The sequence below is a fragment of the Alligator mississippiensis genome, chromosome 2 (genome assembly GCF_030867095.1).
Source record: "Alligator mississippiensis isolate rAllMis1 chromosome 2, rAllMis1, whole genome shotgun sequence".
Lineage (NCBI taxonomy): Eukaryota > Metazoa > Chordata > Crocodylia > Alligatoridae > Alligator > Alligator mississippiensis.
In genome coordinates this window covers 174,485,176-174,510,592 of record NC_081825.1, presented here as the reverse complement: position 1 = coordinate 174,510,592, position 25,417 = coordinate 174,485,176, and the positions used below count along the sequence as shown (strand labels likewise).

At 46.0% G+C, this 25,417-nt stretch overlaps 2 protein-coding genes across 2 annotated transcripts; both read left to right on the top strand.

Annotated features, from left to right (window-relative positions):
• Positions 1-939, top strand: LOC132248384 (olfactory receptor 5AP2-like). The gene has a single exon (XM_059721374.1). It carries the CDS (start codon positions 1-3, stop codon positions 937-939), a length of 939 nt encoding a protein of 312 aa, XP_059577357.1.
• A 22,429-nt stretch (positions 940-23,368) lies between these two features.
• Positions 23,369-24,310, top strand: LOC102566988 (olfactory receptor 5AP2-like). Its single transcript, XM_006260505.4, has one exon. The coding sequence runs from the start codon at positions 23,369-23,371 to the stop codon at positions 24,308-24,310; it is 942 nt and encodes a 313-aa protein (XP_006260567.4).
• The last annotated feature ends 1,107 nt before the right edge of the window (positions 24,311-25,417 follow it).

The following is a 25,417-nucleotide window of genomic DNA, read 5'->3' as shown; positions in this document are numbered from 1 at the left end:
ATGGTGAAGGGAAATCTGAGTGAGGTGACTGAGTTCATCCTCCTTGGTTTCACAGACAATAATCAGCTGCAGTTCCTCCTCTTTGTGATGATTTTGGGGATCTATACTGTAAGCCTGGTAGCAAATCTTGGCATAATCACAATCATCAGGACTGAGCCCCGGCTACACACCCCCATGTATTTTTTCCTCCGTAACTTGTCCTTTGTAGATCTCACTTACTCTGCTGTTATTGCACCTAAGACACTAGTGAATCTGTTAGCAGCAACAAAAGCCATTTCATTCACTGGCTGTGTCACACAATTTTTCTTTCACTCGGTCTGTATCAATACTGAGGTTTTGATTCTGGCTGTGATGGCATATGATCGATTCATAGCTATATGTAAACCACTACTTTATACACTCATTATGTCCAGGAAAGCCTGTTTCTGGCTTGTAATTGGGTCATATTCATGTGCCTGTGCCTATGCCATTGCTCACACAAGTTCTTTGTTCAGCATGCCTTTTTGTGGCCCAAATGTCATCAATCACTTTTTTTGTGATATCCCGCCACTCCAGAAACTCTCCTGCTCCCATACCCACTTCCATGCTATGGTGCATTTTGTCTTTGCTTCTGTAGCCATATTAAGTACAGTTCTAATTATCTCTGTCTCCTACCTGTGTATTATCTTTGCTATCCTACGGATCCGCAGTGCCAAGGGCAGGCACAAAGCCTTCTCCACGTGTGCCTCCCACCTGACAACCGTTTCCATGTTGTATGGGACTCTGCTCTTTATGTATGTACGACCCACATCTAGCAAGTCTGCAGACCAGGACAAACTGTTAGCTGTGTTCTATACCCTGGTAATCCCGATGGTTAATCCCCTGATCTACAGCCTCAGAAACAAAGAGGTCAAAGATGCCCTGAAAAAGATATTACATCAGAAAACAATGTCTCAATGAATTCAACTGACAGGGTGAATTGGGAGAGGGGGGAGGGGGAATCATTGACATCTTGAATACATGGTCAAAAATTCAACATTTTCTGTAGGATGGTTATTAAATACTTTCTGGCTCCATATATACTCCACATAAACCCTTCTCACTGTAGGAATTAAAACATTGGCGTTCATTTTTTACCAGAATCTAATATATTCTTTGTCTCAGATGTCCCAAACAAACTCTTAGGCAGTTTTATAAGTAAATATTGATGTGGACCACTATACTGTTATTTTCAACTGAAAAGAACTAACGGCTTCTCCTAACTATCTGACACAGGAATGGATGTCTTTCCAAAAATAAATGTATTATGAATATATATACCTTAGTACGTGTAATAAGACATTATATCCACTCCATGATATATTACAAGAAACGTACTGATAACATTTCTGTGATTGACCTTGGCCATTGCGGTAGGTGGGTTATTGTGTGTGTGTGTGTGTATGTGTGTATCTGACGAAAGGGACATTAAAGCAAGACTTTCATAAACTAACTGTGTGTGAATGTTCCAGCTAGACCACTAAATGGGTTAGCAGTTTGTAATAAATGTGCAGGAAGGTGAAAGACTGTAGCCCAGTCTTGGCTACAGAGTAACACTGCCTTTTGACTGCTGTTCTTCTGGTCCCATCATTCATTCACTGTTGCTTGGAAAAGTGCTGTAACCATTGTGTGACTTTTCATTCCATCCAGGAAGAGCACACACCAACTGCTGAAACTTCCTTAGCCTGACAAAGGGTTTTTGAACCTGAAAGCTTGCTTAATAACTATTCTCCAACCATTTGGGTTGGTCTAATAAAAGATATCAAAAATTCACCCAAGGAACCTTGTCTGCCTATGTCCTTAGACCAACATGGCTACAACCCAAACCCCTGTAACCATTGTGGAACACTTCTTCTTTCTTCACAACATGAAGAAGGAAGAAGCCAAACTCAGCAGCTACAAATCTTTTTTTAAGCCTATGCAAGAAACAGCATAATTCCCAGGGGACTGAACATCTACAGTCCTCTGACTACTACACACAACTCCAAATATGTTTCACAACTATGCAGGAGAACTTCAGAGAAAAAAAAATAGAAATTATCTCCTTCACATAACCCACTCCAAAAGAGATCAGCTCAAAAAGGAAGTCAACACATGCTACAACAACTTAAAACAGATAAATCCAGATATCTTCTCAAACGTTATACAACACATACAAAAAGACTACCAACACCAAAATCATACAACATTCCAAGCTCATACCTGATGAAACTGAAGGAACCAGTCAACCTTCAAATATTATCAATCTCTCCATGCACACACTTACCAAAGCTGAAAAATCTGCCTTCTCAAAAAGCCTTAATTTCTGTCTAGAAAAAGATCTTAATAAGATAATACAATGTGGGGAACTGGAAGAATTTATCCAACTCCTCCATCAAGGAATATTTCCACAACCAAAACAAATCCACTTTCAACAACCATTCATCCTGTGACAACATCAAGGAAAGGATTAATACCAACAAATATAAAAATCCATAAAGTTTGCACTCTTTCCTGCTTCCCTTCATGCTATGGGGAGAGAACTCTGGGGGCCAGGAAAAGCATGGTCAGGCCAGGCAAGGATGGGGGGCAGGGTCAGGGGCAGGGTTGGGCGGGGGGCAGGGGCAGAGGCAGGGGCAAGAAGGGCCCTCCCTCCAATTTGGGGCTCACTAAGTGGGCATGGGAGGTATGCCCAGTGGCCCAAGTCATCTCCACTGGCAGTGAGGTTGTGCAGCTCCTGGTGGTGTCCTGGGTTTCAGGGGCATGGTGCCTGGTTGCCTGGACACCACCCCTCTCTGAGGAGGAACTGGAGCTGCTGAGGGCTGTTGGTGCCATGGCTGGCCTGGCCTCCAGGCCAGAGCTGCACACTCAGAGCTGGCACAGCAGGTGCTGGCCTGGGCTGCTGGAGCTGCTGGACAAGATCAGGAGTGGGGATCATGGTGGGATGGGCTCCTGGCAGCCCAATGGTTTCTCCCCTACTGAAGCCTCATCATGGGTGCCTGGGTGCTGTGGAGGCTTGGGCAAGCTGCCTGTGCTGGAGTAGCCAGCATGGCTCAGGCCAGGGTCCTGGGGCATGAGGAAGTCATGTAGCTGGTGCATAAAGGGCATGGACTTGCAGGCTGCCCCCAAGTGGCAGCTGTGGTTGATGACTTGTAATTGATACACTCACAGGCCAACTGGGCACTGTGAGTGTATCAAGTTGGTTGCAGGCTGACTGGGCACTGCAAATGTATCAGCCACTGGGCTGTTTGGTTCAAAATCGAGGAGGCAGAGTTGGGAGTGAAGCAAAGACAAGTTTTACTTATAACAGTAAAGATACATTTTACTTATAGCAACAAAATAGGAACAAAATTTTATCAGCAAAATATGATTTACACGTATAACAGTTAACAAAAAGGTTAAGTTACAAACAGACAATACAACAGTAACAGTTAAAAGTTGCCAGTGATAATAAGAACAGACAGACAAATTGAAAAAGAGTTTCCACTTGGTTGGTAACTTATTGATAGTCCCTCAGTGCCAGGTGCATGTCAAGTTGATCCAGCAAAGTCAGGCATCCCCATTTGACACTGCCGGAGGGAGCACCAGGGAAGATCCTTCAGTCAGGATCTGGTCCTTGCTCAAACTGGAATTCTGGAGTCTGGACTTGGAACAGCAGTGACCATTCTGTTCCATACTTCCTACTGGTCACCTGGTGTGCATGTTTCTTTATATCTTGTCCTATGCTAATCTGTTGGTTTTAGAGCCACTCACAATCTTACCCTACAGCTGTTACCCTATGGGATTAAAGGGTGTTAGAAATTATCATAAAAGGTTATTGCCTAAACTTGGGTTTACTCAATAAGCAAATTATACTACATTACTTTGGGGTTTGAGATTAGCATTTTCTTCACCCAAGTTTAACCCACTTGGTTACTTCCTTTTGGAATTTTTTGAAATGTGTTAATTTTAACTTGTGGTCAGGTTTGTCATTTTTACTGACGTTTAAGCAAGAACCGTTAGGTCAGGTAAAGTTTGCAGTTCTGTTTTCTAATTCTGCTTCTTGGGGTCCATGTTAGTTTTATGATTGGTACAGACAGTTAATTTTAAGATTATGGTTATACTTGAGACAGATAGGGTACGTTTGCGGGAAACAATCTTGCAAGCTTTGCCTTAGCTAATAATAACTATTATGCCATTGCTAGATGCTCTCAAGAAGCAGATTTTTTGCTATGATTTGCTCATTAACCCCTTTGGTTCTGGCCATCATAATTTACCCCTTGCTTTTTGAAGCATCTGCAATTGTTTTACAAATATGACTCTTGCCAGGCAGCATATTTAACATTAGTACGAGCAACAACTTTTACTTTGACATAAACATGAGAACCAATTTGATAACAAAAACATCTAAGGATTATACAGAGTAATATTATTCCTACAACTAAACTTATTACTACCCAAGCCTATTAGAATGCCATTTACAGGGTACACCAGAGATTGAGCTAAATACGTGGGGGCTTCTGAGGTAACAATTTCCCAAATGGGATGATGTAAGTCCCAGTTCCACATACATCCTCCCTCCAGTCCTGTTGTTAAGAGATGGGCAGTAAACCATGTGCTGTTTGATACCCCATGTACAATAAAAAAGCATTTTGTCTTGCTGCACCCCTCCCATCGTGTACTCCCCGTGTCTCAGTAAACTAACCATTAGGTCAAAACTGGGGGTAGTCCATGATGCTTTAAGCCAGCAGGCCATTCTTTGTGTTTGAGATCTCTCATCACCTGGTGTGACAGCTGAAAATTATGTCTGTGTGATAAAGGTACTTGCTGAAGGCTCTATGAAGATTAGACCAAGTGTTTTTTCTGTATTTGTTTAGATATTAAGCTATATGTTGTTGCTAAGAACCTAATTAAAGTTTAAGATGTAGTAAGGCCTTGTAAAAAGTAAGGCCTAGTAAATTTAGCAAAGCCTTGAAGTAGTTAGGCCCTGTGGCATAGTTAAAATTAACCTTATCAAAGGAATACAAGACTTGTAATGCTATTGGTCAGTCTAAGGACAGTTGAAGTAAAAAGAATCTGAGTGGTTGTGCGTTATCAGTACCATTCAGAAGCTATAAATTGGCTGGAATATCCGGAAATCATTCTGAAGGAAGATACAGCTCTGTGAAAAGTATTAGTTAGCTGTTGGCCTGGATCAGTGGGCCCATGGGTCTCAACAAGCCCAAGGACTGAATTCCAGGGTTCTTCCTGGTACCTCTTGAACAGCGCTGATTGGGGACGCCTGACTTCACTGAACTTTGTGGAAAAAGAAACTTGTTGTAAATCAGGCATCAGAGGGGAGTGCCGATAAGTTGCTGGCATAAATTGTTCTAGTCTGTCATTGCTCGTCTTGTCACTATGCGTAGTTGTGTTTTTGTTAAGTCAATAAACCTTTCTTACCTTTCTACCCCCAAGAATACTCTCAATCCCAAACCCTCCACAGGCAGCTGGGACACCTGGGACAAGTGAAAGTTAAGTGAAAGCTGCCCTTGGGCACACACAGTGCTCCAAGTTTTATTAGCATTGGCTTGAAAGGCTGCATGCATTAAAAAATAACTTATTTGTGCTGCTTCTTGGCCAATGGTTGCTACTAACTCATCAGTGTATTCTAGGGTCATGTTATCAATCATACCCCCTTTACTGCGAAAACCTATGACTTTGCATATATCCATGATTCCTTGGGTGTTTTTCTGAGATTTATCTATGTTTCAAACTCCCATGGCCGAATTAAGCCCGTTCCACATGTGGTCTAGTATACCTCTTTTCTTTCGGGTGATTGGAGGCTGATGGGCTGTGGGTTGGAAAACAGTTGGCCAAGCCCAGCGCAACATATTTTCAGCCAACCGGGTGCTGGCAGAGCAGTTGCGGAATGCTGTCCTGATAAACCATTGCTCAGGGTTAAAGGTGATACGGGAATTAAACAAGGAGGCATTAAGGAGGACTGGAGCTCTGGTTTGGGACCTCCACCATGAGGTGACATTAGACAAGCGAGGTAGTGGATACACCTATGGTGGCTCCTTTTGGATTAACAATGTGCATCCCTGCTTAATGCAAAAAACAGACAGGGGTTCTCCCGTTTGGATGCTTAACCATTTTCCTTCTTGTTTCTATGATTTGTAAATTTTCCAATGGGGTTGGTCTATTCACTGGAGCAAATCTCCATCTGTGTACTTGAACACACACTGCCCAGGTATGACTATGGCATGGGTATCTTGCAAAAATGATTCTGGCATGGAGCCAGAAGGAAGTTTTATGATTGCTACAGACAGTTAATTTTAACATTATGATTATACTTGTGACAGACAGGGTACATTTATGGGAAACAATCTTGTAAGCTTTGCCTTAGCTAATATTAACTACTATGCCTTTGCAAGATGCTCTCAAGAAGCAGATCTTTTTTGCTATAATTTTCTCATTAGCCCCTTTGGTTCTGGCCATCATACACTTACTTGCAAGGCCTTGTCCTTTATGCAGCACTGGAATGGTGGCCTGTCATGCCTGCATTCCTGCTTGCAGTGTGAGAGGCCCTCATACATTTGGACAGTGGAGCACCTGCTCCATGCAAACTGGCTGAGGACCTGGGCCTTACCCCACAACACGGTCTCCTCCTGGGACCATTTCTGGCCCCAGAAGGCAGAATGTGGCATCAGGAATGATGCCACCATGGCTTCCTCAGTAACTTGCTGGGCCTCTGCATGATAGTACAGGTTCTGCCAGGCCTATGCAGGTGCCTGCAGCACCCAGCACAGGGGCACAGTGTGGGACAGGAAGGTGCACAGTGATGCTGTGCCAGGGACCAGCACCGGGGTCTGGGTAGGCTGCTGCAGTTGACCTGGGGCTTCTGTTGCATGACACAGTGGCCAGAGGCTAGTTGCAGGTGGCCCAGGGTCCTGGCATCCCTGCAGCCTTTTAACGGCCAGGGGCTGTGGCAGGCAAAGATCCTGTGCCTATTGTGCAATGGATGCTCTACCCCAGGCCCTGGGAGTGACAACCCATGCCCTGGGCTTTTGTTTATGATCATGCTCCTTGTGCTTCACCACCAAAGTGACCACCACCTGTCCCAGGTCAGCCTTGCCCCCCTGCCCCCACACTAGTGCTGACCAGCCCCTGGACTGCCACCCAGACCCTGGCAAGGATGCCAACAATGCTGGCTGGAGTCATTTTGCAAGACATGTACCACTTCCCAGGAGCTCCTCAATCAGTTCCACCTACACCTGCAGCGGCAGGCCACCACCATGCAGCTGCCCTTCCTTTCAGAGACCCAGCTGGCAATTGCCCTACTCAAGCTGGCCATGCCCATCAGCCCGCACTATATCAGCCATCTCTTCAGGGTTGGCAAGGTGACCATGGGGAGCCTCTCCTGAAGGTCTTCGTGCCCTCCAGAATGTGCTGGGGCACACCATGCTCCAGGTGCATGACTCCCTGGCAATGGCAGTGGGGTTCCGTGCCCTAAGCTTCCCTCAGTGCATTGAGGCCCTGGATGGGACCCACATCCCTGCCACCTTCTGCCCCATGGTGATCTCTGCTATTACAGCCAGTGGAGCATTCATTCCATTGTGCTTCAGGCTATCGTCGTCCACCACAGCACTGGCTGGGTGGGCAGCACCCATGATGCCTCTGTCTTTCTCAACTCCACCCTGCGAGCCCTGGTGCATATTGGGCATTCACACCAGGGGTGCTATACCTCCAGCAAGGTGAAGTGGTGATCCCACCCTTCCTTAATTGGGATCCCAACTCCCTACTCCTCCCCTGGCTCATCAGCCAGCAGGACACCAGCCAGGCATACTTCAACATGTACCTGGGTTGTACCAATGTGATGGTGGAGTGCACGTTCAGCCATCTAAAGGGATGCTTTCCACCCTCTACACCCACCTTGAGGCTATGGAGGCCAATTACCTTGGTAATCATCACAGCCTGTATGCTTCATAACATCTGTGAGGCCTGGGGGGAATCTTCTGTGGGGCGTGGGTGGAGAAGGCACAGTGGGAAGAAGACACCTGGTACGGAGAGCATCAACTGTGGTGGCAGCAACAGTGATGGGCACTCCACACTGAGACACTGGGGAGCTGCACAACTGGAAGTAGGGGGAAGGGCATCAGGTGTAAAAGGCACAGGTAGAACATCTGCTCCCACACTCCTCACTGTAGGCAACTTAGATGGACAACCATGGACTCCAAAACCACCACATACCCCCAGCACCATGCTTAGTGTGGACAGTTTTCTGAAAAACACTTTATTCCCCTGACAAACACAGACCCTGTCCCCACTCCTCCCCAACAACAGAGCCACTGCACTCTCCCTCCAGAACAAGAGAGCCCTTCCACCCTTTGTTCCTCACAAGAGACCCTGCCCACACTTTAAAACCACAGACCCCCTCCTCCCTCACTCCTAATCTATAGGACCACTCCACAAATCACTCAACTCAGCACCAATAAAGCACCCGCTTCCATGTGCAACCTATGTACAGTATGCTCTGTGTGTCTTCCCTGGCTGGGGGGCAGTGGGGTGGAGGTACCCAGGAGGTAGAGCCTGGGGTTAGGTATCCAGCACCCTAGCCTCTGGCCACACCCAACATTTGCACACCTGTGGTGAAGTCAGCAGGCAAGGGCTTTACCTGAGGGTAAGGGGAGCCCCCACTCTGCCAACACAGCTGGCTCCCTCTCCTGCAGCCAGTGGCCAGGGCCAGAAGGGCCATCTCATGGTGCTGGCCCCACTGTGGTCACCTTCTGCTTCAGGCATGTGTAGAGCCAGAATGAGTGGTGGGGCAGGGCCCAAGTGGGTGGGGCTGGCTAGCAGAGGACCCAGGGAGAGAAGCTGGGGCTGGGTCACCTGGTTGCTGGAGGCACCACTGCCCCTTAGCCCAGGCTTGCTGCCTTCAGAGATATTTGGACACAATTTGTGGACCAGCTCAGGGAAACTTTTTCATCCATTTTTTGATTTTGATAAGAAACTAACCCTAGTTTCCTATGTTCCAAAGAAGTCCAAAGTTTTCTTGTTGCTCTCAAGCATAAACCATGACCTTTCAGTAGGCAGAGAGCAAAGAAAACAGATATCATCCAGGACTACAATAAAAACAAGGGTGAGGTGGATAACTTTTACAATTTGGTCTGTATGACCACCTGCAGACAGAAAATCAGCAGGTGACCAATGACACTATTTTTCAATATGATGGATGTGGATGTGGTTGCCATTGCCAGCCTCATCATTTGGCTAGGCCAAAATGCAAACTGTAAGCAAAGATAGTTTCATAGTTGTAGTTTCATAGTTGGTATGGTCAGAAGGGGCCTGAGCAGATTCACGAATTCATAGATTCATAGACATTAGGGATGGAAGGGACCTCGGAAGATCATCGAGTCCAACCCCCTGCCCCAGGGGCAGGAAGTCAGCTGGGGTCATAGGATCCCAGCAAGAAAAACATTCAGATTTCTTCTGAAGGCATTCAAAGTAGATCCTTGAACAACCTTTGGCAGCAGGCTATTCCAGACCTTCGGGGCTCGGACAGTAAAGAATTTCTTCCTTATGTCCAAATTGAAATGGTCTTGCAGAAGTGTATAACCATTTGACCTTGTCATCCCTTGGGGAGCTCTGGTAAACAGATATTTCCCCAGATCCTGGTGAACACCTTTTATAAACTTATAGGTGGCCACCAGATCTCCCCTGAGCCTACACTTTTCCAGGTTGAAGAGTCCCATAGCTTTCAGCCTGTCATTGTAAGGTCTGTTTTCCTGACCTCTGATCATGCATGTGGCTCTTCTCTGGACTCTCTCAAGCTTCTCCACATCCTTTTTGAATTGTGAAACTCAAAATTGGACACAGTACTCCAGCTGCAGCCTCACCAAGGCTGAATACAAGGGGAGAATGACGTCCTGGGATTTGCTTGAGAAGCATCTATGGATGCAAGTCAGGGTTTTGCTCTCTTTACTAGCTGCAGCATAGCATTGCAGGCTCATGTTCATCTTATGGTCCATCCTGACCCCCAAGTCCCTCTCATCCACAGTGCTAGCCAGTGTAGCACTGCTGAGCCTATAAACATGCTGCAGGTTTTTCCTCCCAAGGTGGAGAGCCTTGCTCTTTTCAGTGTTAAACACTATCAGGTTCTTGTCCACCCATTTCCCAAGCCTGTCAAGGTCAGCCTGGATTCCACCCCCTGTTGTAAGGTGTGGATGCTTTACTCAAATGTTGAGTATCATTGGCAAACTTGGCCAGTCCACTTCTGACTCCAATATCCACATCATTAATGAAGAGGTTGAACAAAATAGGTCCAAGGATAGAGTCATGAGGGACCCCACTGGTCACAGGGCACCATAATGATTGACTTCCGTCAACCACCACCCTCTGGGTCTGACCACAGAGCCAGTTCCCCAGCCAGCAGATCATGTTGGACCCAAGGCCACAGTTGGCCAGTTTTGCCAAGAGATGATCATGGGATACCAAATCAAAGGCTTTTTTAAAGTCAAGATATATGACATCAATTTCTTCCCCCTTGTCCAGTTGATAGGTCACTTGGTCATAAAAGGAAATGAGATTGGTCAAGCATGACCTACATGCAACAAACCCATTCTGGCTATCCCTCAGAATGTTTCCCTCATCAAGTCCAAACCCTGCCATGGGTAGGAAATAATGTTGGGCTCAGATGACCCCAGCTAAGTGATTATCTAGCCTACTTTTGAAGACCCCCAGTGAAGGAGCGATCAACACTTCCCTTGCAAGTTGGTTCCAGATCCTAGCCGCCCTGACTGTGAAGTGGTGCTTCCTGATGTCTAGCCTTAACCTACTCTCAGTCAACTTGTGGCCTTTATTCCTAGTTATTCCTGGTAGTGCTCGGGGGACAGGGACTCTCCTGTTCTCTGCTGGTCCCCTCTGGTAAGTTTATAGATGGCCAACAGATCCCCTCTCAACCTTCTCTTGTGGAGGCTGAACAGGTTCAGGTCCTGTAGCCCCTCCTCATAGGGCCTGCCCTGCTGCCCCCTAACCATGTGAGTGGCCCTCCTCTGGACCCTCTCAATGCTGGCCACATCCCTCCTGAAGTGCGGTGCCCAGAACTGGACACAGTACTCCAACTGCAGCCTGAGCAATATCGCATAGAGGGGGAAGATAACCTCCTTGAACCTGGTCATGATACATCTATGGATGCATAACAAGATGCGGTTAGCCTTTCTGACCGTATCCTCACATGGGCATCCCATGTTTATCTTGGAATCAATAGTGACTTGAAGATCCTTTTCTGCCTCTGTGATGATGAGAATGGAATTCCCCAGCCTGTAAGTATGCTGCTGGTTCTTCCTCCCTAGGTGCAGTACCTTGCACTTGTCACTATTTAATCCCATCCTATTCTCATTCACTCATCCCTGTAAACTGTCCAGATCTAGTTGTAGCCTGTCCCTCCCTTCTAGCATGCCCACCTCTCCCCACATCTTAGTGTCATACATGAATTTGAACAAGATGCTTTTCACCCCCTCATCCAAGTCGCTGATGAAGATGTTAAACAGTGCAGGCCCAAGGAACGAGCCCTGGGGAACCCCACTGCCCACGTCCTTCCAGGTCAAAAATGACCCATCCACCACCACTCTCTGGGTGCGGCCCTCCAGCCAATTTGCAACCCATGTGACTGTGTAGACATTGAGGCCACAGTCACCTAATTTTGTAATGAGAATGGGGTGAGAGACAGTGTCGAAGGCCTTCCTAAATTCCAGAATGACTACATCCACTGTGACACCTGCATCTAAGGATTTTGAGACCTGGTCATAGGCCACCAGGTTGGTCTGACAGGACCTGACACTAATGAACCCATGTTGGTTGCCCCTTAGCATAATCTCCCCTGCTGGTCCCTCGCAAATGTGTTCCTAGATAATTTTCTAAAAGAGCTTCCCCAGGACTGAGGTAAGACTAATGGGCCTATAGTTACCCAGGTCCTCCTTTCTTCCCTTTTTGAAAATGGGGACCACATTGCCCCTTTTCCAGTCCTCTGGCACCTGGCCAGAGCACCAGGAGTGCTTGTAAAGCTGTGCCAGGGGTCCCGCAATGACCTCTGCCAATTCTCTCAACACCCTGGGTTGGAGATCATCTGGACCTGCTGACTTGAACATGTCCAGCTGTACCAGAACTTTCCTAACTAGGTCCTCAGTGACCCTAGGCCTGGTGGTGCCCTTGAGTCCATCCAGAATCCCGGTGGGGGGGATGTCCCGGTCCCTGCTCAGAAAAATGGACACAACAAATTTGTTAAAGAGGTCAGCTTTATCATCTAGTGCAAACAGCAGATTACCAAGCATGTCCTGCAGGGGCTCCACATTACCAGGTGCTTTCTTTTTACCCCCTATGTATTTAAAAAAAAAAGGATTTCTTGTTATCTTTGATCCTAGTGCTAGTCCTACTTCTGTCTCCACCTTAGCCTTCCTAACAGCCCCACTACAGTCCTGAGCAACGGGGGTATAACCCTGCTTGCTGATGTCCCCTTCCTTCCATTGGGTGTACACCTCTTTTTTAGCTATCAGATGTTCCTGAATGCTTTTGGTGAGTCATGGGGGCTTTTGAGCACTCTTGAGCCCTTTAACTCACCTTGGGACTGTCACCTTTTGTGCTCAGAGGATTGTCTCCTTAACAAGTGACCACTCGTCTTGGTCTCCTTACTCCCCTACCTTCCAGTACCACCATGCCTCCCTGACTAATCTCCTTAACTCATTGAAATCTGCCCTCCTGAAGTCAAAGGCTGCGGCCTTGCTGCAGGCCTTTGACACCCTGCACTGGATGGTGAATTCCAGTAGGCAATGATAGCTATCACCCTGGCAGTCGAGAACCCACAGTCCCCTCACCAGGTTGTGGCCTGTGGCCAGGACCAGGTTCAGCAAGGCATCTCCCCTGGTGGGACTGTGCACCTCCAGGGTAAGGTGGAGGTCTTGTATCTTGGCTAGGAGCCTATATGAGCAGTTAGACCTGGCTGACTGCTCCTCCCAGCAGATGTCTGGGTTGTTTAGGTCACCCATGATGGCCATGTCCCTTGACCTAACTGCCTCCGCAAGCTGACCTGAGAACTCTGAGTCCAGGTCATCCCCCTGGTTGGGTGGTTGATAGTAGACACCCACCATTAAATCCCTTTCCCCCTGGTCCCCTTGTATTCTAACCCAGAGTACTTCAGTCTGCCCCTTCTCTAACCCTGTGCTGTTTGTTGAGGATGTGTATTGCTCTTTATCATAGAGCTCCACACCCCCACCTTTCCTCCTCATTCTATCCCACCTGAACAGTGTGTAGTCCTTGAAGTTTACCACCTAATCATGGGTTGAAGGGCTGAATCCCACCAGGTTTCAGTGAGCCCCACTATATCTGGGTTTGTGTTAGCTAGCAGGAGGGCAAGTTCCTCTTGCTTGTTCCCCATACTACAAGTATTAATGTAGAGGCATTTAAGGCCTCCTATGGGTGCATGCACCTCCCCCCTGATCCCAGGACTATCCAGACCCCTGTCACTTACAAGGATGCTTCTTGTGCTCGTCACCTGTCTTGCCTGGGAAGTGTTCTCATGTCCCTCTGTGGCCCCATCCCCTGGTGAAGCTAATTTAAAGCATGCCATACTAGATCAGCCAACCTGGAAGAGAAGACATACTTGCCTTTAGGGGAGTGGTGAAGCCCATCCCACCCAAACATGTCCCCTGTGTGAAAATGCAAGTCATTGTCAAGGAAACTGAGGCCTGCCTGGCAGCACCATCGCTGAAGCTGCTGGTTTCCCATTCTGATGCAGGCCTCATGATGCCATCCATGTCTACTTACTGGGAGATCAGAGGAGAATACTACCTGCACCCCTGTCTCCTTGAGCTTGACCCCAGGGCCTCATAGTCCTTGATGATGCAGTCTGGACTGCTCCCCACCGTGTCATTTGTTCTCACGTGGATTAGGACCCTGGGGTACTGGTCCAAGGGTCGAATGAGGTCTGGGATCTTGCCTGTAACATCCTGAATCCAAGCCCCAGGCAGGCAGCAGACCTCACGTGCCATGGGGTCAGGTCAGCAGCTGGGACCCTCCATTACACTTAGGATGGAGTTTCATTGAAGAAGACGGTACTCACAGTGAAGAAGACGGTGTTGTTTTTTTTGCAGGAGCTTGGAGAACAGTTGATTGACAGATGAATAAAACAAAGGATAATGGATACAAGTAACAAGTCCATCAAGTCTCGTATCACTGCCCTAAATTACAAATTGCTACAGCGCACCCCAGTAGAACCTTGTGCAAGCATGAGTGGACATTGTGCTTTTTTCCAAGATCAGATGACCACAAAACCTGGAAATGATCTGGAATTTGCTTGTGTGCACCACAATATATCACTGTTGTTTTGTGAGGAATGCAATATTTAGTTAAAACAGTTAGGAAATGTTTTTGTAAGTAATTTTTTAGTTTGAAAACAGTGTGAACTGCACTTAGCAAACTGTTCATTCACATTTTGAAACTCTAAAAAAAGTTAAAGTTGTCTCCATTGTTCTAGTTATACAATATTTTGGATTCAAATCATCATAAATAGTCTTTCAAACAATCTGTTTAATAAAAAGTTTTTGGTACATTTATACTGATGTCAATGGTTCCCTTTTGTTCATGTAGGTGAGGTAACAAGTTACGCCATGACACCAACAATGCCGAATTGCAGGGTAACAAGTGACCCCATGAGAACTGTTAGACCCTGATTCCATGCAGCACCCAATGACTAGGAAGATTACAGTCCAATTGCTCATGGATCTCTGTACTCATTAGTCAGAGCAAGCAGGGAGAAAACACCAGCATACATTGCTCACAACAGCTTTATTCAGAATGGAGACAACTTCGGGAGAGCTCCCTCACAGACAGCTAGTCTATGAACAAGGGGAGCAGCAATGAACAATAGCTTTTTTTTTTTCCCCCATATTTATACACTTTGATTTATCCTCATTAATATTCACTCTACCCTCATCCCTCCTGTGTTCCACCCATTTCCCCTCCCATCTCAAGCTCCACGTCTGTTTACTGTTTGTTTCGTTAGCATGGAATTACCTATGCATTTCATTCATTTACATGTATTTTTGCTATGAGTGCATGTTTAAGACCGTGACTCCTGCTCTTCAGTCAATGGGCGGACTTTGACCAAAACCTGGAAGCTTCTGGAGGCTTCTTCACCAATCACCATTCACCTTTTTACATATGTTCATCACAGACTCTGTTACCAATTACGTGTTGTTTTTCACATCCCAGTCTGTTTTTTCTGTCTCTTGTTGTACTATGTTTCACATTCCTAAAATGTCCCCTCATTCATAGCACACAGACTCACACAGGTTCACTTGCTGCTTTTTCCTCAGAAAATGGTTGACACAGCTAAGATGGTTACTTAGCATAACCAAATGACTGACTTAGATATAATTCTGCCTTGTGGTCAGCAGCTCTGCTAGGCCACAGGTCATGCCTTTATTCAGCTGCAAATCCAGTGCTCCCCAAGATCTAAATATTTTCAACTAACAAGAACAACAAGAGTTATGGTTTCATGAGAAAGGATGAGGGTTAAAGCCCTCCTCACTAGGTTAGTAAGCCTGTCTGTAAATATTCTATCTCATCTCTTCCTAGCAGTCCTTCTTCTTGGAACAACATCCTGCGGTTAAAGAAGCCAAAGCCCTGCTGTGGACACCATCTGCACAGCCCTGCACTCATCTGCAGGATGCGTCCGCTCCTGCCCAACCTTTTCCCAAAAAAGAAAACTCTAGGACAAGGGAGGGCAAAATGGCAGATTTAGCTAATAGCTGGACTCCATTTCTCAGCAGCTCCTGCCCATGTCACTGTAGTTGGTTTCCATGGAGACCTCAGGAGGGGCAGGGCAGTGACATTGTGGAACCAGGGTTTCCATGGAGACTGGCCCAAGCAGTGGTGGGGGGGCACATGACTGGGTGGGGAGCTGATATGGGGCTGGTTCTGGGATTTTGTGGCAGTGACAATGTGGTTTGGAGCCAGGGCAGAATCATGATCCACTGCCCATATACCCAGGCCAGGGGTAGGTAGGCAGATCATGGCTCTGTCTTGCTGTCCGCACACCCCAGGCAGTGTTGTGCAGGAAGAAGGTCATGGCTCTGCACAAAATGTGTCTGGGGTAGGAAATTACCCTATGGGAATAGATGAAGTTTAAACTGAGCCACTGAGTGACCAAGGAAACCTGGGAACTAAGCATTGTACTCAGGATTGTTTTGGTTCTTTATCGAAAGAAAAAATGCATAAACAGTCCTGGAAGTAGGGACTGTAACCCATGACTCCCCATGATCCTAGAGACATATTAACCAGTAGGTTATAGAGTATGGCTCTATCTTGTTTGCTTTCTTTATGGACTAATGACTCTTACATTCTTATCTGCAGAATAGTTTGGTTTCAAAGGAACAGTTAGTGACATCCATACCCAGAATTTTCTATGGCTTGGTGGTTAGAGCATTCATTAGACAGGCAGAAATTTGAAAAGAACCTTCTCATCCTATAATTCAGGCTTCCCACTTCCAGGGTGGATGCTAGTAACTACATAAGCTACTGCACATAATGTTGACATCCCTTTTCCCACATTAATTTTCCAGACTGAAAGTGCATGCATCTGCTGTATTTTGCATGTCTGGTGTATGTTAGAGGTCTAAAAGTATGCCTAAAGGATTGGGCCCCTCTTGGAACTCAATTGAAGTTTAGGTGAAGCTTTGTAAATTTACTGGACTGCAAAAAGATCTTGGCAGCAGTTAGGCACATTGCTCAGACTGAACACTTCTGTTCATACATGGAAGCTCTAGTTTAGCCTTGTAGCAATCTTTCTGTTTCAAGATGTAGACTCTGAATGAATTTAAGCACCTAACCTACTTTTTGCTGCCAGTGCAGCGTCAGTCTTGATCTACTTGGTGACTTAGGTGCTTCAGGCCAGCTGAAGTCCAATGAATATTTGGATCTGCATCTTGGTTACAAGTTCTTTCACAGGTCGTTTTACATGTGAACTTTGTATCCCATGGTAGATGAAAACTAGAAAAAAGTTTCCAGGGATTCATAGCACATCTCAACCTTCGCTCCCATGCAAGAGAGAAAGCAATTGTAAAGTACTCTATAACCCTTTGCATCAACAAACGGCAGGAAAAATAGTAGCATCTATGGGGCTTCTTCATGGCATGTAAGCAAAAAAAGAGCAGGACAAGTGAATCAGTTTGTCTCCATTCTCCAGTATGCTGGGCCATGCAGGTTACACCATTGTAATAGAAGGATGTACAGCTTGGCGGGTATAAGGTGCATGCAGGACTTCTCTCCCCACTGGAGCAGGGGGGAGACCAGGAGACAGATATTCTCCTGGGGCAGTGCAGTAAAGCGTTGTCCCACATAACTGGCTTCTTTATGATAAAGAAGTGATGACCACTTGGACCACTTTAGCTTTTACACTTCTTCTAAAAACAACAGTCTGTTTGTGTTTGTGCCCTCTCTCAGAAGACATAATGGGAAATGTTAACAAGTCTCCTGGTAGCTCATTGTTCAACAGCCCTTCAGGAATTATCTTCCCAGATGCTACTTAAGCATAAACAAACAGTATCAAGGAAATTCCCCTGATCCAAAGCAGTCTTCACCAGACTCAAGCACTTATCTTCTTCCCTTCACAGGTAAAATGGTAAGTTGGAAAATTCATTACCTGGATGAATGTAGAATGAACCACTTAGAGTCCACCTGGGCTTTGAAGACCTATTAAACCTCCCTGATAACAGCACACTAAACATGCAGCTAGTAGCATTCATTTTGAGGCCAATCTTAGGCATGTGTAAGCAGAACAGGGCTCAAACTTGCCTCACCTGTACTGAAACAAGATGCCTTAACAGACAGAGTTAATATAGAGTTGAAGAGGCAAAAAGGAGAAACGAGGTTTCTTTCCAGAAGTGGAAGTCAAATCCTAATGAATAAAAACAAAATGAAACAAAAAAATTGAAACTCTTGCAAAAAAAAATGTTACAGTGCATTTTGACAAGTTAAGAAACAATTTGAGGAGAAACTTGCTGGAGACAAAAAGGTAATATTTTTTAAAATATGTTCAAAAGTGAAGATCTGCCAGGGAGTCAGTTGGTTCTTTGGATGATCAGTCTGTAAAAGGGGTGTTAAAGGATGACAAGGCCATTGCTGGATGGATTCTCTACATCCGTATTTACTGTGGGCAGAATTGGAGAGAATCCCTCCCCAGGTACACTCCTTTCTAGAGAGAAGTCTTTGAAGCTGACCCAGATTGAGGTTTCAATAGATGAGTTAATAGGGGAAATGTATCAACTAAACAGGAGAAAATCAGCAGGCCCTGATGGCATACATCTTATGGTCCTGAAGGAGCTCAGATCAGAAATTCTTAAACTCCTAAGTGCAGTATGCAACTTATCACTAAAAACAGCTTCAGTACCAAGGGACTGGAGGGTTGCCAGTGTGACTCCCATATTAAAAAATGGGCTATAGAGGGGATGCAGGGAAATACAGAGCAGGTAGTCTAACTTCTGTTCCTGAAAAACTGGTAGAAACATAATTAAAAAGTCTTGTTCAGCACATAGATGAACATAACTTGCTGTGGAGGAATCGATATAGCTTTGTCAAAGGGAAATCATACCTCACCAACCTACTAGAGTTCTTTGAGGGTGTCAATATGTAGGTAGATCAAGGCGATCCAGTTGAGATACTATATTTGGACTTCTGAAAAGCCTCTTTAAAGGTCCCCCATCAGAGACTCTTAACTAAGTTAGGTAGTCATGGGATTATAGGGAAGGTTCACTCATGCATTAGACATTGTCTTAAAAATAGAAAGCAAAGAGTGAGTATAAATGGTTAGCTTTGGAGATGGAAAGAAGTAAACAGAGGGGTCCCCCAAGGATCATTGTTGGGACCACAGCTATTTAACATATTCATAAATGATCTGGAAAAAGGGGTGAGCAGTGAAGTGGCCAAATTTGCAGATTACACAAAATAACTCAAAGCAGCAAAACCCAAAGAGGACTACAACAGCAACTGGCACTATTGACTGAATAGATAACTAACTGGCAATTTAAATTCAATGTAGATAAGTATAAAGTGATGCAGATGGGTTCAAATAACCCAAACTATACCTGCACATTGGTGGGTTTTACATTAGCTATTACCACACAGGACAAAGATTTGGGAGTCATTGTGGACAGTCTACAAAAAAAACACCAGTTCACTGCTGCGTATCCATAAAAAATGAAAACAAAATGTTGAGGGTTATTAATAAGGGAATTGGAAACAACACTAAAAGTATCATTATGCCTTTATAAATCCTGGTCCATACACATTGTGACTCCTGTGTCCAGTTTTGATCCCCACACCACAAAAAAAATAAATAAATACATAAATAAGTTGTAGAAGAACCAAAGAACATACAGTGAAGGAGAACAAGGATGATTAGTAGTATGGAGGAGCACCCATATGAGGAGAAAATAGAGAGGCTAAATTATTGGAGGAAAGGAGCATTAGTAGCTATTGAGCACGGGAATTAGGGATACATCTGCTGAATCAGAACTTGCTGGACCTTAAATGCTGGAGGCTGCAAGTGAGAAAGGAACAGGGGAAAAACCAAAATAAAAAACCAAACCCCAAACCTGTTCATATGCAGTTCACTTTCCCTTTCAGCATCAATTTTCTGCCACTGTGGGACAAAGGATAAAGGGCAAGATGGTCCCATTTTCTGACATAGTCAGTGGCAGTTCTCATGTTCTAACTGCTATATCACTGCACCCCAGAGAGCAGACTATATGTTTATTTCAGTACCTGTATGCTCTAGTTTCATTGGGAGGATCTTGGCTGTGTGTAGACAAAATGAGAGGTGTGTGTGTACAACACTTCAAAGCGGACTAAATGCTTTTGCTCCACTTTAATGGTGTCGGTGTTTGTATGCCTCAATGGTGTATTGTGCATTAATTGCAGCTTCTCTAGGAAATTTGGTGGGGTAATGCACTTTAAATGACTTGGGGTGCAGCAAACAAAAACTCCTTCAAGGAGTTTTAGTTTGCTACCCCTACAGCTGTGGAGTGAAGCACTGGGCTTGTACAGCTCCATGGCTCTGCAGGAAGCCCTGTAGGCAACCTGACAGCAGCCGAGGAAAGCATGCTCCACCCAAGAAAGATGTTGAGCCTGACCTCCTCCCCCAATGCCATCGAGCCTGCCTGCCTGCCTGCCTGCCTGCCTGCCTGAAGGCCCTGTGCTTCCCTCCACACCTGCAGTGCTCCCCAGAACAACCCAAGCCGAGTGCCTATGGGCGGGTGCTGCCTGAGGGGAGGGCCTCAGTTGCCGTGAAGGAAAGTAGTAGCCTCCCCACCCACAGTTTCTTCTTAATCAGCTCATGGACCGCTCCACCTGCTGGCAGCTCACTCTTCCCCTCCCTGTTGAAGAGGCAGGTAATTCAGTGGAGTGTGTGCAGACATGGGGGCTTAATCAGCCCTTAATTGAAGAGGTGTTTTTTAAAACCCACTGGTTCAATTTAGGGCCCCTGTTACATCCAGTGATTGTTTACATTCAGATATGTACCAGTATAACAGAAGCTGTTTCTTATACTGAGATATGTAAGTGTATGGAAAGAGCTGTGTGGATATTCTTATTTCAGTTTAAGATAGGATTAACTCAAGAGCTTGTTGCGATTATTATGTTTTTCTTTCTACTGCAGGAAAACTCTGAGCAAAAAAGGGAGGAAGTGTTTATTTTCTCACAATAATTTAACTTAAGGATTTTCTGTTTGTTTTATTTCTTTCTTTACAACCTGAATTTCATAAATAACACTTTGATTTATGGAAATAAACATCTTCCTATTTTTTCCCACCATTTCAAACTTTTTAAAGACAATCAAGATTTTTTTTAAGAAACTTTTCATTTGGTTGAAAATTTTCATTCAGTTATCCCTACTTGTTTCCAGTTTAGGCATGTTGATAAGAACAAATATAAGTTACTCTGAAATAATCCACATTTTACTTAATTTTACCATTTGAAAGAGTGGTATTTATGAAGAGGTTGGCATGGTTTAGCTAAAAAAGGTTAAACTAGATCAGAGTAAGTTTATGCTTAGTATTTTTTCAGGAATTGCACTTCCCCATCCCTCCCAACCAAAAAACAAAGACCATAGATAGCTTTACTTTTTATACTGTACATTTTAAAGACAGCGGTAGGATTCCCAAAGTATCTTATGAGTGGGCGGGTTTACACGAGATGATTAATTGCACAGTAGCTTAGTTTACTATGCAGTAAGCACACACATCTACCTATACATCTAGCACATATGTAGACATGACCCAAGGAGCAAAACTGAACCAGCCTGAGACTAGTCCCAGGGTTCTGGGGTGAGAGCCTTTCCTGTCCAAGCCTCAGATACCTCTATGGCAGCCCCTGCCTCAGGCCTTTAAAAGCCTGTACACATTTTGAGCCTGGAGTATACCAGCAGCCTGAGGTGACTCCAGGCCCTTTGTGCTTCCTGGGCAGGCCACAGGTGAGCCTCACCAGCCTGCCAGCCCCCTGGCACCACTGCCTGGCACCACAGTGCCACTGGCCTGCCAGGCCTGCGTCATCCAAGGTCCAGCTGCAGGCAGCTTCTGGTTGCTGGGGCCAGCTCCATCTGCCTGTCCTGAGCCTGCTGGTGCTGTAGGGCATTGTCTCAGCTTCAAGGCTGTCAGTCTCAACCCAGGGTCCTATTCTGGGCACTGCAGGCAGCTTCCCAGCCCTGGCAGGACAGGGACAGGCACAGGAGCCCCAATTGCAATATCCTCACTGATGCCCAAGCCCACATTTATGGCCAACACCTGGAGCCCCACCTGGTCCATGGACGAGACTGGCAACCTCGTGGCACCGTGGGGCAAAGTGGAGGTGCAGCACCAGTTTGAGCAGGGTGGGCGCTTCAACGCCCATGTCTATGAGGGGTTGTCAGCCCTGATGTGGGAATGTGGGCACAAGGCCAAGGCCTTGTGGGCACACTGGGCTGCCATCACTGAACAAAATTGTTGGTCAAGGGGATGCCCATAACGCTATGCCCCTTATGCAGAAACTGACGGACATCTTAATGCCCTGGGACCCAGGGTGCAGCCATATTCTGTACAGCAGCACAAGTGGCCAGCCCAAGCCCCTGCTTTGGACTGGCATCTGTGGTGACAATTCACTAGGAGAGAACCCCTTGGGCCTGCAGCTGCCCATCTCAGTGAGCTCCTCAGCTGCACCCTCCACCAGCAGCTCGGTGAGCCTGAACCAGTGCCTAGTGTGCCAGCTCTGCAATCCCAGCCTTCACCATGAGGCACAGCCAGACATGACCACCAGCAGCCATCAATAGCACCAGATCCTCCATGGGGTGTGGGCCTCCAGCTGACTGCCCACCCACTGTACTCTGACATCTAAGGACACATCCCAGAGCCACATACCATTGCTGACAGCCATGACCATGCAGAGCCACCAACTATGCAACCCCCGGCCATGTGGTGAGGCCCACACTACACACCGAGCCTCCCCCCCCCCCGCTCCTACTCCTCCCCTGCCCCTGGCCCTGCCCCACCTTCCTGCATGGCCCACTCACACTACCCTGGCCCCATGTTCCCCCCAAAGAATGCAGAGAGGTGGTATACAGTACAAAACTTTATTGAGCAGCCTATGCCTCTTCGGATAAGCGGGCAAATGCCCCTCACACACCAAGAAATGCATCAATGCCAGCAGAAATCTCGTCCTTAGCAGCGGGGGGCAGGGACATGTATAGCACAGCCACAGGTAGCTCTCCAGGCAGTGGTGCATGTTGCGGGGCAGCCCAGGCTTGTCTCCTGCAGTGTCATAGCTCAGGGTCCTATGCCAGGTGCCCAAGGGTGCTGGGTCACCATGGCCATCAGAAGTAGCAGTGCATAGTGGATTGGGCACCTCTCAGTCCTTGCAAACAGCTCCTCACACAGTGCCCAGGGCATGCCCAGTACACTTGGATTGACTGGGGATCCAAATGTCTGTGCACTCTAAGGTAATTAAATCAGAATTGGCTGATCAGATCTGGTAGTAGCAAAATCATCAACCTCTATTTGTGGCACACTGATATGGTTAGTTTTAAAATGCAGCAGAACACAATATTGCAGTATAGGAAATCAATTAATCTAAGTGACACACCATTACCTTATCCCTAATATTGAGTCCTCAAAAATGCAGCAAGGCAAAGGGCACACAAAACTTTTATATTAGCAGTTTTTAAGGAGGTTGAGCAGGGTGGAATGGCATCTGGCTCGAAAAAGTCCATATACAATTAGCTAAACTAATGTTCACAATGAGAGGGGAAGATAGGCTTTCTCCTACCCATCTCCTTTTTAATTCTACACTTTTTTTCCCCCTACTTCATCAGCAGAAAACACATCAAGTATAAAAGATGGAGAGAAACTGTACTGAGTTGACCGAGTTCATTCTTCTTGGGCTAACAGACCAACCACAGCTGCAAGGTGTGGTATTTGCTGTGTTCCTTTTCATCTGTGCTTTTACTGTGGTTGGCAATCTTGGAATGATCGAATTAATCAGGACCAGCTCGCGCCTTGACACCCCCATGTACTTTTTCCTCAGCAACCTGTCACTGGTTGACTTCTGTTATTCCTCCACCAGTGCCCCTCAGACACTGGTCAACTTCATGGCAAGTAAGAAAACAATCTCCTTTGCTGGCTGTACTGTCCAATTTTTCTTTATTTGTTTTTTTATTAGCATAGAGGGCTGCCTCTTGGCTGCTATGGCATATGACCGTTTAGTAGCAATAAGCAACCCATTACTTTATACAGTCATTATGCACAAGAACTTTTGTACTCAGCTGGTAATCAGCTCATATTTTTGTGGCTGTGTGAATGCAGTGGTACAAACTAGCAACATCTTCACCCTCTCCTTCTGCAGGTTTAATGTAATTAACCACTTCTTCTGTGATATTCCTCCTGTCCTAAAACTCTCCTGCTCTAATACAAATACCACTGACATCGTGCTTTTTATCTTTACCACTGTGATGGTGACGAGTGCTGCTCTCATCATCTTCATCTCCTATGCATACATCTTCTCTGCCATCTTGTATATTCACTCTACGGAGGGCAAGCACAAAGCCTTTTCAACCTGTGCTTCCCATCTGACTTCTGTCACTTTGTTGTATGGGACTGTGATCTTCATGTACCTGTGTCCCAACTCTAGCTATGCCCAGCAACAAGACAAATTTGTTTCTGTGTTCTATACTCTCGTGATCCCCATGCTGAACCCCTTGATTTACAGTCTAAGGAACAAAGAGGTGAAGGATGCCCTGAGAAAGTATGCAGGCAGAACAAGATGTTCACAAGGAACTTAATGGCAATAAAATACTTTGACTGAATGATATCAATAAATCTGCTGAGAACATCACTATTTTACTTGGAATGTTCATGGGACTTGATGGGAAAAGGACTAAATGTAATATGAATATATTTAAAATAATGTGCTATTTGAAACTAGAAATGTTGCAGAAGTCATTTGAAGTATATTTTTAAAACTATTATCAAATCCAACATGAAGTTATCTTTTCATACAGTGTGTAATTAAAGTGTGGAATTCATTGCCACCACAGATTGTGGAAGCTGACAGTTTAACCAGATTCAAAAAGGGACTTGACAAATTCTTGTCTTCCTTTCAGCAAATTCCTGTCTTCCTTTCAGCATCCACTATCTGCCAGTGTGACATGGACCTATATAATATGCCAAGGGTCATGAGCTCTGGCCCATCAGGACATTGAGCAGAGCACACCAGACAGTACCTACTGCCCCCTGAACAAGTCAAGGGAGCCTGTGGATGCCAAACAGTGAATCTGCCCAGAGATGTGAGCAAAAAAAATATGCCAGGAATACAGCGCCACACTTGCCCAGGTTTCCCTTGACCAGAGTCTCCTTCCAGGTCTTACAGATTGCCACTCTGGCCAGGGCCTCGAGGAGTTTTATCAGGAGGTCCCAGAGCTTCATGGGGCCATGGATGGGAAGTTCATAACAAAAAAGGTGTAGGGAAAAGTGCAGCCAGAACTTCAGCAGGAGGTTTTGGAGGAGGCAGAAGAGGGGCTGCAACCTGGCAAACTCAAGGTAAGCATGCACCAGGGTCTCCCTCTATTGGCAAAAGGGGCAGGTGCCAGAGGTTTCCAAAAAGCATGCCAGATACATGATCATGGCAATTATTCCATAAAGGAGCCATTAGCTGAGGTCCCCAGTGGTTTTTGGATCAGGATGGATTACAGACTTGTCCACTGAAGACCCTTTCTGGGAGTGGTGCTGCTATCAGGAACAGCAGCACATGTGTGTGTGGTGGAGGTAGCTCTCTCCCTTCAGGGGAGACATAAGCAAAAACAGCAAAAGCAGCAGCATTCCAGGGACCAGCTCAGCTGGAGTAGGCATTGGTTGACTCCCTAGGAAGCTGGCAGGAGCACTTTCTGGGG

What these genes read in the sequence shown, in the direction of transcription:
- LOC132248384 (XM_059721374.1), top strand. Translation starts at nt 1, where the DNA reads ATGGTGAAGGGAAATCTGAGTGAGGTGACTGAGTTCATCCTCCTTGGT.
- LOC102566988 (XM_006260505.4), top strand. Translation starts at nt 23,369, where the DNA reads ATGGAGAGAAACTGTACTGAGTTGACCGAGTTCATTCTTCTTGGGCTA.